Consider the following 13,899-nt stretch of genomic DNA (forward strand, 5'->3'; position numbering starts at 1 on the left):
TGGCTTTTTACCCGCCCATATAAATCTTGAGAGGATCCTATCCCACTCTACAAAGTATCTATCAGGGTTTTCTATAGAAACAGACTGGGATAGGTACAATATCTTTGGGAGCATATTCATTTTTATGATGTCCACTCTAGAAGAAATACTTCTACGGGGATTAATACGGGGTTAATGACCATCTGCTAATATCTAGCATGATATCTTTTTTAAGTAGGGGGTAGTTGATTTCTTCCAAACTGGTTATATCCATTGATAAGCTTATGCCCAGATATTTGATAGTTCTTTTGTCCCAGCTTAGTTTGTATTTGCTGAGCAGATTTTTTTTTTTTTTTTTTTGGGGGGGGGGGGGGGGGGGGGGGGGCTATAAAAACTACTAAGAACTTGTGTTTTTTGTATATTCAATTTATATCCCGAGTATAGCCCATACTCCTTTAACACTGACATGAGCTCCATAAGTGATTCGGTAGGTTTTGATAAGTAAACCAAAATATCATCTGCAAACAAGGCCAATTTCTGCTCACTTCCAGCGATATTAATCCCTTTTATGTTACCATTCTGCCTAATCCTTTGAGCCAATGGCTCTATAAAAATAGCAAATAAGAGTGGACTCAGTGGGCATCCTTGTCTTGTGGACCTTTAAAGTTTAAAAGCATCTGAAAGTTCACCATTAATCTTTATTTTTGCAGTTGGGCTATTATACAAGGCCCTCAATATAGTGATGATGGACCCATTAAACCCAAATCTAAGCATTGCTTGGAATAAAAATTCCCATCTCACAGAGTCGAAAGCTTTTTCAGCATCTAGACCCAATAATATAGCTGGTATTTTATTTAAATTAATATGTCTAATAATTTGCAGAGTTCTCTGAACACTATCATGGGTTTGGCGTGACCTAACAAATCCAGTTTGATCTAGGTTTATTATCCTTGGGATGATCCCTTCAAGTCTCCGTGCTATGATTGACGTAAACAATTTGTAATCTACATTTAATACACTTATTGGCCTGTAGTTGGAACATTCTAGTTTGTCTTTATCATCTTTAGGTATAACAGAAATTATGGCTTGGTGCCATGAGGAGGGTGCTTCTCCCTTCGTAAGTAGCCAATTAAATGTTTTAAGTAAGACCGGAGTCAGAGGTTCCCTTAATTTCTTGTACCACTCCGCAGTAAAACCATCTGTACCTGGAGATTTGTTTGCCTTAAGTTTTCCAATCACCAAGTGAAGTTCTTCCCTTGTGAATATAGTTTTTCATAGTATCTCTTAAAGCAATCCTTAATTTCCTCTATACCCTGCATTTCCATTTTAGTTTCTGGGTCCCTTATCCTGTATATTGTTCTGTCTGCTTGGTGTTTTCTTAATCTATAAGCCAATTGTTTCATATATTTAGTTCCGCCCTCATAATATCTTTGTTTGGTCAACATTAATTTTGTTTGGATGTCATGAGTGTATATCTCATTAATTAGATTTCTCTTCTTTGCCATTTCTAATTTTGTCTTAGTATCAATAGTATTTTTATGTGTGGCCTCTAATTGTAATAGTTCCGACTGCAACTTCTGGAATCTTACAACTTTGGTTTTTTTAATATTGGAGGTTATAGCAATAATTTTTCCTCTCATCACTGCTTTGCACGCATCCCATAAAATCGGTGGGGGTAACTCATCTTTATCATTGAATTCCAGGTATTCAGCAATGTCTTTTGTCAACTGTTCACATGTCCGTTCATTCAGTATACTAGAATTTAATTTCCAGTTGATTATTTTTCTCCTTTGAGTAGAGTTTAAAGATAAATATAGAGGGCAGTGATCCGAAAAGTCCATTGGCCCAATATGGCATTCATGTATTCTGTTCATATCAGTACCAAAAGTGAGGAAGTAGTCGATTCTCGAATAAGTTGCATGTGGAGATGAATGAAAGAGTTTTTTTTAAACATTTAATAATGTTAACCAACAGTGAATTAAAAAAGCAATGCAAAATGTTGCTGTTTTCTACATATTTCACATTTTTTGTAAAAAGAATTAGTTGGTCATGAAATTAAATTTAGGAACAAAGCAAAAAGGTGTCAAAATGTGTTTAAACCCCCCCCAAAACAAACAAACAAACAGAAAACCCTACTCATCCGTGGAGTCAAAATGTGAAAGTTATCATTTTCCTGCTCTGGACAAGCGTTCCTGTCCTGTGTGGTTGGAAATGGCATAAATACACTCTGTATTACACCGGGAAAATCTCAGGGCTTGCATTCTTAGACAGACTAAGAGAAGATCTGTGCAAAAAAAAGCTTCTAAAGGACAAATATTCAATCTGTGAGGGATCTGTGAGCAGTTCAATGTTGCATCAAACAAACTTTTAGCAATGTAAACATTGGGGGGGGGGGGGGGGGGGGGGGGGTTGCTACAGTCAAAGTGCTACAAGTGTTAAAGTCCAAGCTATTCAGCAAATATCATTCCCATGGAGTAAAAAACAAAGCGAATGATTCTGTTTGCGATCCGTCCTCTGCTGTGGTGCGAGCAGACGGAGCATCTGAGGATGAGGATGGAGTGCTGATAAATGGTTATTGACTAGTTTCTAATCATCGCAGCCCAACAGCTCCATGCGCAGAGTGATGCGCTCGTGCCATTCCCAGGGGATGACTCGGACGTATCGAGCATAGAACGGAGGCTCAAAAAGATTCTTCTTATGGGTGTTGTTGTCGGTGTTTCCCTGGAAGAGCTGCAAAAACATGTTAAGGTTACTGTTAAATGAAAACATGTTGTTTTGAACACACCTTACTCCCATTTACACGTGTCAGGGACTCTTTTTGTGCATGCATGGGTGTGTGAGTGTGTGTTTTGTTTGTTAGATTACAATTTTTTTCTGAAGTGGAGGTGAAGTGGAATTTTTGTGTAGGTTTTTTAATACAGCTCCTGTATTTCTACCTTACTGAATCAAAATATTGTTTTGTCATATTGTATTTTATTAAGTTTTGTTTAATGTTTTGGCTGCTGCAACACAGCAATTTCTCAACTTTTGAGATAATAAAGTATATCTTACCTTATTTTTAACTTAGCTTTGACATATATGGAAAAAAAAAGAGGAAATGGCATTTCAGGTATTCACATATGTCTGACCTTATCATTTCCAGTGTTCTCCTTCACCGTACTCCAGGACTCCCCATCATTGCTGTAAGCAACTTTAAACACTGATACAAACTGCACTACTCCAAAGTCCTTTGCACCCTGTGTGATGATGCCCGTGAGGCGCTTTGTCTTCTCTAGATCAACCTGGGGAAGGAGCAGGGGAAAAAATGGCATTACCAACTAGTAACTTCAAAGAAAACAAGATTTTTAAAAAAGGTGAATGCTGCGGTTTCCCTCACCTGGATCCACTCTGAGCAGTTGTTGTAAGCAGGAGACCATGCATTAGTCTTCCCCACCTTATCCAGCCGGGCAAACTGAGGGTGCCACGTGAAAGTATCAATGCCCCACGTGCGGTAAGAGCTGGAGGCTGAAAGCTGCCCGTCTGAGATGAACCGAGACTTCATACCAAGAGGCTCTGAGCAACCTGCCGTGTTTGAATAAACTGTGAATCAAAAGGCAGACGGACAGACGGAGGGAGGGGGAAGCCAAAGCGACAGAAAGAGAAAAGAGGGGAAAAATTGAAATCACCCGACAGAAAAGAAGAATCAACTTCACCCAACATTTTAAGAATGACGAACATTCACAAAGCGAGTGACGGATTACAATCACAAACACCCACCAGTGACCGAGTGAAAGGAAAAAAACAGAAGAGCCACACAATGCTGAAGAAAGCATGCAACATAGCACACAGAGCTGTTTTTCTTTAAACCTTTCAGCGTTAAGATCAAATAAGACAAAAGCTGAAGATGGACAAAAACACAGCCGGCAGTGTTTTTATTCTTGAGTGCTTGAAATGGCTTCTTTTGTTGTTTCATAATAAGGACTGCACCCACAGAGTTATAGTGGATAACTTCTATGTGGTCAAACTAGGCTAGATGTGGTGCAATTAAATTTCAAAAGTCTGTCATTTCACCTGTCAGCAAGACCACAGTAAGAAGACATCAACACAGTAGCACAAGACACACTAACGATGCTGCGAGGAGTTATGCAGTTTAGGTCAAGGGTTCACAGAGGCTGTGACCTGACTTCGACTTAGCGTACACCACCTGTCCTTTTTCATTAGTGTCCTATCTTTTTTATCTAACTGCTTTTGCTCGCTGACCTTGCTGTAAGTGTTACGGCTGTGCTGGAAGTTTATTGTGTTTACCGTGAAGTTCACAGCCCAGCAGCTCCATGCGCAGTGTGCAGGCCCTGCGACAAACCACGGGGATGATGCGGATGTACTGGGCCACGATAGGAACGTCAAAAAGGTTCGTCTTTGTGCGGTCGTTATCTATGTTGCCCACAAAAACCTGCAGCAAACAAACACAGGTGAGCAAACTGAATAAACAAAGTCATCAAGAACACTCAGAGAGCACAACTCCCACCAAAGGGCAAGGGCTATACTAAAACTGTTTTATGATGTTTTTATTACAACATGATGATGTCAGCCTGTAATGGCGTCACGGTGTGTTTTATAGCTCTCTCTATGCCCTTTCATAAGATAGATTACTCAATATGATCAACTATGATCTTGGAGTCAAAGTTGTGAAGTTTGAAGACAAAGAGAATAATCCTTATTTGTCCTGCACTGGACTTTGGTGCAACAAGGCGGTCCGGGCTGCCTACCCTTCAGCTTTTTTTGATTGGCTGCCTCTTACAAACAGAGGGTTCAAACAAGAGGTGAGTGGAGCTTGTCAGTGAGAGCAGATATCATCTGTCATCTCAGGAACACAGCTCTAAATAAATATCAGGGAGAGGCATGAGTTGAAAAAAAGTCTCAAATTGGGCCCTTTAGGCTCATTGGGATTACTTCTACACCTCAACTCATTGTTCTAGATTGTTTAACACCTTAATATCGACATCCACCACTGTAAGAGTATCTATGTGTTAGAAAATGAGAAAAAGCTTAACAGGTCCACTTTAAACACAATAGAAAATAACATATGTAGTACAAAGTTGTGTCTAACCTTATCCCTCTGCTGGCCATCCACTTTGTAAGTGATGTAGGAGTTTCCATCAAGGCTGCTCGCCACCTTGAAGGCTTTGATATACTCAGCTGTGCCCAGGCGACTGGCACCCTGAGTGATGATGCCCGTCAGACGCATAATCTTCTGCATATTAATCTGTTGTAACCAAAACGCCATGGGTCAGTGAGTATCTGGACAGGTCATGCACTGGTCAGTCTCGTCAAAAGCATTCACTTCTCTCACCTCGATCCAGGGGTTCTTGTCGTGTGCGGCTGACGTCCAGGCGTTGACGATGCCTTGGTTGTTCAGTCGAGCCAACTCTGGGCCCCAGCGCTGAAGACCCAAAATGCCATAGTGCACAGAGGAAGCAGAAATCTGGGACTCCACGATTGCTCCTCCCTCCATCCCCAGCAGAGACACACACCCTGGGGTATGAGATGGAGGGATTTTTTGTTACTCTTGCCACACTTTAGATCTTTTTCTCATGCTTGAGTGAGCCACGCTTACAAGGATATCTCATCAGTCTTTAAGTTCTTTAAAAAATGTTGAGGCAAAGCGAGTAACAACAGGCTGTCCGTGTTTGAAATGTGTGTGTCTAATGGTGGTGCACGTACGTAGCTGGCACTGCTTTCCAACATACGGTGAGGGGCACTGGCAGGAGTAGTCTCCATCCAGATCTCGGCATTGTCCTCCATTCTTACAAGGCTGTTTTTCACAGTCATTTACATCTGAAAATCAAATTCTGAAATTACACAACTAATAAATAAAACAACAACAACAACAAAAAAAACCAAACAAAGAGTGCTTCAGATGCGGTTCACACTTGTCAAACAAGCACAAACATCTGAGGGAAAACTGGTGGAGGACTGAAGCAGGTGAATGACCATAATAATTTCACTGTGTCTCCAACATTCAGCTGGTGACGAATAATTACTCTTCAATCTTATTGCGTTTACAGAAGTGGCCCTGAGGCATGGCGTCATTGGAGAAGGAACAGGGAACAGGTGGGAACAGGTGGGAACAGCAGAAACTTTGAAGTTATATCCATGTCGTGTCACCTGACACACTTACACACCAACTATTCTGGCAACAAGAACATCTAGAACATCTGCTCAACAGCAGTATACACAAACTGAGCTCTTTTAAAAAAAAAAAAAAAGAAAAAAAAAAGGTATTTCAAATAATAGTGAAATTTGTCATTAAGTATCATTAATGTTTCTCCTTTGATTGAAGGTCCAGTTTTGATTGAAGGTCCACTGTCTAGGTAATGCTTGGTAATCTCCACAAGGTGGCACGCTCATACAACATGAAGACTACAGACAATTGGGATGATTGCACACTTTTCTTCTCTATTGTTTGAAAAAGAACCTATTCATTTTTAAACCAAGTAGTGAGATTGCACACCAAACAATATTCCAGGTCTTTTAGTTTTTAAAAGGCAAAATGTGACTGAAGGTAAGCAGCTAAGAAGACAGAAAGTGCTGTTTTACTAAATGACCAGTATATAGATTGCTTTGTAATAATAGTAGGTTATGTTAAGTCTTTGTGTTTGGTTTGTATTGAAAACCAGTGTGTACCATGTTTATGATGTTTTCCTAAGCCCGCAGCCAGAGGAGGTCAGCCCCACTCCCTGCTCCATGAAAAATCCACAAGTAGAAAATCTCAGCCGCATCAATAAATTATATGATCTACACAGTAAAATACACTGTCTTCTGCTTTTTCATCTCTGTGTGAGAAATAGTATGCGCACTGGCTAATACAGGGATATGACATATGATGATACAACATAATATATAGTTTATAATCTGAATATAAATTAACTGTTGTAAAATTGCAATGATACAGTGCTTTTATAAGGTGTTATGGGTGCATAAATGCTACAAATGCGTCATTTCAGCCAGTTGGTAGGTGGTTGCTAGGCAATGTGATGGCATAATATTGTATATAAATAAGAAACTTTAGGGTCCTAATGTACCTATGTGCCAATTTTGTTTGGTTAACTCTAATTGTGTAGGAGGAGTTTACGGGCAAACTTTTATAGTGACAGTGACAAAATCTAATACGATTTTTTTTTAAAGGTCCAAAAGCATTGTTACTTTATTAAGTTCAGACTTGATAAAAGCCGTGTAACTGACACCTACACTTAAGCATCACACATGCCTTATTTCACCTGTTTTAGTAACGCCTAGAAACTTCAGAATGAATGCAGGGCTGACGTAATGCCACATGGGTCTGTTTAATTCCTGTTCCAGTTAATGCTAAGAGGATTGGTCACAACAGCACGGGCACAGCACAGCTAATAACACTGAGAAACAAATGATCTTACCAAGAGACAGACCGTGAAATAGCCTTTGCTTTTTTTTTGCTACTTAAATCTGAAGCCTGAAGATCTGGCCTGTACTGAACATTTTATTTTTGTCAAGTGGAATTCATTTTCACACGCTCTGGCTTCACCTCAGTGACTTCTCAAAGGCTCTTTACCTACTATCACATCACTTGTTTTTTGTGGAGCGTTATTTCCGTGCATTTACTGGGCATATTATATAGTGCGGCGTATATTGTCTGCCTGGTTCAAAATTAGAAAATATGGGAGTAGACGACCAGACTGCACCAACACTACAATTGGTGGTCAGAGCGTGGGCTTTGGGAGGGTGAGCTGTTCCTCCACAAAAAGAGGAAAAGAGGGGAAAAAAAGCCTCTTCACGAAGTTATGCAAGACTTTGAATCAGAAGGTTTATACATTATATCTTTTTCATCATTTTTGCTTCCAGAATTACAGTTCAGGATGTCAGACACTGCTCAGAGGTGTCTAGAAATAATATTCACACACACACACACACACAAACAAAACCCATCCTAAGTTTAGCTTCCTTTTTGTTATTTTCTCATGCATTTGCTCCACTAATAATCCTCATGTTTTAATGCTAATTTTACAAGCAAACTTGTATTGGATTCTACTATGAGGATATGACTGAATTCACTATTCATTTGACTGGGTTAAAATAGATGCAATGTTGACCCTGTGTGAGAAGCATCTGCATGCTAAGAGACTTGGAGTGGTCTTTTACTAATTAGCCAAACAGAATAACCACAGAAGCCACTGAATGGGCTCCTTTCATGAAGCTGCTGAGCGGACTACACATCCCTTTCATTGCCGAAGATGTGACCGGAAGAAAAAACTCCTTGTGTTAAAACTTCTAGAGAAATCTGCTGAAAGTGGAGCTTGCTACTGTGTTTTTCACATTTTTGGGTAAGCTGTTCTCTAAAAAATACTACTTTAATTAGAATGCAACCCATTCCTAAACGTTAAATCTTTTATGTCAACATTAAGTGACCAGAAATTGTTTTAAAATTCATGGAATAAGGAGTTAGATGTCCTCTGGAGTACAGCATGTAGTCTTATAGATGCACAAGACAAAAAGGGTTCAGTTCAGGCTTTTGACTCATAGCCAGAAGTAACTTACTGATCTGGCAGTGCACTCCCTTAAAGCCGGGCTGGCACTTGCAGATGTACTCATTGAAAACATCTCCTCGTCTGGTCGGAGCGATGACCTCGCAGGACCCATCGTTCTTGCAGGGGTTGGGACTGCAAGGTCCTGAAGATGGAAAAAGAAAGGTGTTAATTTCGGTACGTGCTTCGGTGCTTTCCCACCAGAATTTTCCTTTTCAGCTCTACCTGTCTCTGTCAGGTTACAGGTGTCTCCACCAAAGCCATCGGCACAGATGCAGATGAAGGGTTCCTCTCCTACTCCAGTCACGCATGTTGCTCCATTGTAGCAGTGATTTACCTTACAGTACTCAGCTGAGTAAAAGAGATAAAGGAAAGGCAGTGCAACGATTATTAGTATTTACTATTCACACCGCGGCTGCACATGCATGCCACATTTAGGCCTGCTTTGGTGTACAAGAGCAGTCTATTTAATGTGTTGTGACCACAGGTTTCCCAAATAAAATGTTGTTTATTCAATGGAACGAAAGCCTTTACATAGCAAAAAAGAAAATCATGACAGTACATTTAAAATTGTCTCTACCAGCTTCAGTTCAAGTCAGTTTTATTTATATAACACCAAATCACAGCAGATGTCTCAAGGTTCTTTATATTGTATGGTAACCTACAATAATACAGAGAAAACCTGAACACTCAGATGACCCCCTATGAGCAAGCGCTTGGTGACAGTTCGGAGGAAACCCCCCCTTTCCACAGGAAGAAACCTCTGGCAGAAACAGGCTCAGGGATGTGACATCTTCAGAGACTCTGGGAGTTGCAAACAAGCAATTTAAGGAGAAAGGAATTACTAAAACTGAAGCAGCAGATCTTGCGAATCTCGAAATGTTTACTCTAAAACAAGAACGTTTTAAATTTTAAGAAATAGACTGTCCTCTAATTATATTATTTATGTGAACCCACTGCAAAAAGCACACATTTCTATAGTAGATAGTGAAAAAACAACAACAAAAAACAAAACAAAAAAACTTGTCAACCTCCAAAATATATGCCCTCCTTTACATTATTCCAACCTGCAGAGTGGGCCAAATTGGTGTCTTTGGCAGATAATTCTAGTTTGTTTGATGTCCCAGGTCTAAAAGATGGTATCGCTCAGCACTACCAACTCAATATAGCACTGCATTTCCCAAAGTTCAGTTCTATTGCAGATAATGTATGGTAAATGGTTGGGTACAGCCGTCAGGTGTATCTAAAGAGTAACACAGAGATCTTTCCCTGGTGTTGCTGGAGTTTCTGCCCTGATCAATGCTCCCGCAGTTTTTGCTGGGAGGCACTGAGTCACACATCATGCCTGGATTGTGTGAAATGATGGCTCAGACCTCAGTGGGAGTGGCAGGACAAAAGCTTATGAGTCATACGAGATCTCTCAAAGTTACAAAACTTTTACCTCATTATGTTTGTTTTCTTTTTTTCCTTTTTCCAGTCTATTGACTCAACAGTAGCAGTCACCATTCAAACTGTGAGCAGCTCCAGGTACAACAAACTGCAATTTACTGGCATTTTGTTTGGCAGTGAGGCCAAAACCCTACGTGTATTATTCTTGATTATAGCACAATCTATGTTTACGAGACTAATCGCCATGAAAACGGATCAGAAGAATAAACACATAACAAATAGCCCCAAATACAGTGGAAATGTCACTCAATATAAAGTTTTATGTGGTTAAATTCTCAAAAAGTATAACCCGAATAAATGCTGGAAAGTGTCTAAGGCTGCGTGAGCTGGAAAACAGCTGTTCCTATGATAGAGCCAATGTCTTTATGAGCCAACCTCTGACAGCAGAATGTGTTTATGTCCAGGATTAGCTGGGTTTTCCAGAAGCATGCGGATCTTTGAATAACAGACTAGGTACACAGCATGACAATACAGCAGCTCAGGGGTGGGACAGGATGTGCACCACACCTGACAGACAGGTGGGACTCTGAATGTACACAACCACCATGAGAACAAAATCACATTTGCATGTTGAACTAAATTTAGATGAGTGGACAGCTGGTTCGTGATGGCCCCAGACAGGAGCACAGATGGCATTAATTTCCTTTCCATCTGCACCAAATCCTTGTGAGTCCAGGTAGATGTCCACAGAGACAACTAAAGGGACACCTGTAAGTGTGCCTGTGAGAATAATGACATTTCTAGAAACACTGTCCACTGAGAAAGGGGAAAACAACCACGAGAACTGTTCACTACTGCAAGTATCGCTTCTTGTACAATGATCACTGCTCAGAATAGAGCTTAGTAATAACAGAGTATCACGTGTAATAACAGACCGGTCTCACATTTAATCACCTAGTCTACCAGGACAATAATGAGCTCACATTATCATAGGCATACGTCTACATTGACTGCTTTCAGGGGGCAAAAAAGAGCACATTTAAAAAACTGAATCCTAAATGCTTAAGTAACAATAGTAAAAATACTTGAGATATTTAGGCTACTGTTGTACATCTGCTGTTTTCTTTTCGCCCTGCATTACGTTGATTTATGTGAAAAGGAAAAACAAAAAGCAATCAAAGTAGGTCGCTTCACAGTGAATTGACAATATAATGGGGAAAAGGGAAGCAAATGCCATGGAAAATACAACAAACAGCACCAGAGTCCCCTTAAGGAGTAAATGGAGTCTAGTGTTAGAGGCAGAGACCTGTCAACAAAGTAAACTTTTAGGTTCTGCGTTAACGCAATAATCCGCTTTGATTCGTGTCGTTTATTCAAAACTTACCTGTGACTGAATGCAGGCAAAGCAGCAGAGCAAATGTTCCTACATACGCTGGGGTTACATTTCCAGGACGTTTCATATTTGTTTTAGCCTTACTTTGTCCCGGGGGGTTGTTTGTCCGGAAAGACGCGCTACTTTTAAAAATTGAATACCAATGCGGCTTTGAAATGCAGTCGGAAATATCGCAATTCCGACTAAAACGCAGATGAAGAGCCGGGTGATAAATGGGGGAGCTGAGATTTTCGCTAATACCCGAGTTAACGACGTGTGACGTTTTCTGGTGGGCGGAGAGAAGTGAGGAGGAAGTCCTTTGACATTTATTCATGGCAGTCCGTTCGCCACTTCGTTCATTATTTTTACTTCTTGTTGACTTCAAACTTACTTACTCATACATTTAAACAAAACAACAAAAACAACAACAAACAACGAAAACAAATGTATTCATGTGCTATGGCGCTGGTCAATTTTTTAAATTGACTTTATGCATTCTAATATGCCTTACCATTAAAGGCATTTTCAACTTTAATTTTGTCTCGTCTTCGTGAGTTAACTTTTATCTAAAATTAACTGAAAGTCATTGAAAGGCATCAGTCAGCTTAATTACCTGTTATTCCATTTCACAGTGCACCCTAAAATATTTGTGCGCTGAATAACTTGTTTTATTGTGAGCATGTGAAAGCACCACTACCCCCTCCCCTTGGCCAGATTGACAGGTTAGGCTGAGATTTGAATTAGCCCCAGGGATTATATACTGGAAACGAAAACACCTGTAGCATAGGGTACTGTGCAAAAGTCTTGAGCCACACCTCACTTCTTTTTATTTCACTTCCAAGGAGCCAGACTTTATTAAAATTCTTCTTTAACACTGGCCTATAAATCATTCAAGTATTTAAAACTCACTAACTCAAGAGATGAGCCAGTGTTGTGTCTACACACGACATACAACTTAGTAAATAAGCAATTTTTAATCATATCTTTATGCTACTAGCAGCCTGCTTCCTATTTCTTTAGTTGAATCTAACCAAAGATAGCACAATTTGACAGCATTTTTGTACCAAATCAGCAATTACTGAAAAGCTATTAATTACAAAATGTAGTAAACAATCCAAAGAAGAGCTTTGAATGTCCTTAAAGAAGCCTGAGAGTGTTCAGGCTGTGTTGAAGAACAAAGATGATCATAACATGTATTAACTTTCAAGTTGGTTAGAATTGTACATATTCTGTTTTTGCCTTATATACTGTATTTCCATGTATCTTTGAAAAGGTTTCAATAAACCAGTTGGAAGATATTTCTCATTTTCCTAGAAAAATGTGAAGAAATTAGGGAGGGCCCAAGACTTTTGCACAGTACTGTAAAATTACATGTAAACATGCAGTTGGAACATTTTGCTGACAGGATCTTTTGTTTCCCCCAACATAAAAGAAACAAAGGGATTTAACAAGTCTAAATTAAATCCTCGTGGGAAAACTCGACTGTTTGGTGGCAGAGCAGTCACACTGCAGAAATCAAACTGATCCAGATCTGAGGCCACGCGCTTTCTTTGGTCATGGGTACTGGCTAGATTATTACCAAATATATAATAGCCATTATTTATTTTTAAGTAGTACTTAATACTAAGCGTACTTAAAACTAAAGTGAAAAACTACATTAAAGCTAGTGCCTCTTTCGGTTGCCTGCCAAATTGATAGACGCCACAAGGAGATTAAACTCTGTCTCCATCTAGTGGATATCAAGCTGCAATAGCAGTGGGGACATTAATCTTATTAATATTATGAAATTATCTGTACTCTTTTAGACTCGTAATCCCAAAGATCCGATCAATAACACACATATATAACTTTGCATAAGCAAATATAAATAGCATCTTGTAAATGCAGACAATCTATGCTTTATAGTGAATTTTAGAAGAAATTGTGTTAAAGTACAATACATTATGTTTTATATATATATATATAGCACAGTACAGGTGCAATTTAAAGTGAAGGCATGGGAGTTATAGTGATTCAAAGTGATAAATTAAAGCTATTAAAAGTTGTAGACTGGCTGTGTTTAATTGGCAAGCAAAAAATGACCATTCTATGGTCATTCTATTTTCTATTCTGCCAATCACCTAACATGTCTCCTGATAATTATCTTTTTCATAGGCTCTTTGACAGGGAATGTTATGTTGTCCTGTCACACTGATCTTCAGCGTATCTATGACAAGGGCTTGACCTGTGAATAGAAGCCTGGTCATTTAGGTCTATCATCCCCCGTGTTTACCTGAAATACAATTAAATGTAATGTGTATAGTTGTATTTCAACCTAATGTGTTGTTGTGAATTTTACGCTTACGTTAAATAGGCTACAGCTTGTCGAATCCTTAAAGCTTTACGATGCAAAAAGGTGCAAAGGTGGGCGTGACAGCTGAGAGGATGCTGTAATAACCATCACAGAGTAAATGGGAATTGAGTAGTTAAATTATAGAATAACAAATTTCCTGAAAATAAATATTCACGTTGCTAATACTGGTAGAACTAGAGAACGAGTAACCCAAAGTTATCCGCTATCCGCTGACATCACTTAGCTGTCAACAACAGCTAAATGCTAATGTTGCTAATAGACCGAGACAT

At 39.5% G+C, this 13,899-nt stretch overlaps 1 protein-coding gene across 1 annotated transcript; it reads right to left on the reverse strand.

Annotated features, from left to right (window-relative positions):
• Positions 1-1,911: 1,911 nt before the first annotated feature.
• On the reverse strand, positions 1,912-11,543 carry LOC102792778 (lactadherin-like). Its single transcript, XM_006793963.3, has 10 exons — positions 11,290-11,543; positions 8,742-8,867; positions 8,530-8,661; positions 5,680-5,793; positions 5,309-5,490; positions 5,066-5,221; positions 4,264-4,408; positions 3,356-3,558; positions 3,108-3,260; positions 1,912-2,709 (listed from the first exon to the last, which is right to left on the reverse strand). The coding sequence occupies exons 1-10, from the start codon at positions 11,363-11,365 to the stop codon at positions 2,566-2,568; spliced, it is 1,431 nt and encodes a 476-aa protein (XP_006794026.3). The 5' UTR covers positions 11,366-11,543; the 3' UTR covers positions 1,912-2,565.
• Positions 11,544-13,899: the final 2,356 nt, after the last annotated feature.

This window comes from Neolamprologus brichardi, chromosome 1, assembly GCF_056152115.1.
Source record: "Neolamprologus brichardi isolate AB-2024 chromosome 1, ASM5615211v1, whole genome shotgun sequence".
In the NCBI taxonomy this organism is placed as follows: domain Eukaryota; kingdom Metazoa; phylum Chordata; class Actinopteri; order Cichliformes; family Cichlidae; genus Neolamprologus; species Neolamprologus brichardi.

What these genes read in the sequence shown, in the direction of transcription:
- LOC102792778 (XM_006793963.3), bottom strand. Translation starts at nt 11,365, where the DNA reads ATGAAACGTCCTGGAAATGTAACCCCAGCGTATGTAGGAACATTTGCT. An exon ending in GGGAGTGCACTGCCAGATCA is followed by an intron (nt 5,794 to 8,529) that starts GTAAGTTACTTC and finishes TTTGATTTTCAG; the next exon opens with ATGTAAATGACTGTGAAAAA. An exon ending in GCTGGGCTGTGAACTTCACG is followed by an intron (nt 3,559 to 4,263) that starts GTAAACACAATA and finishes TTTGATTCACAG; the next exon opens with TTTATTCAAACACGGCAGGT.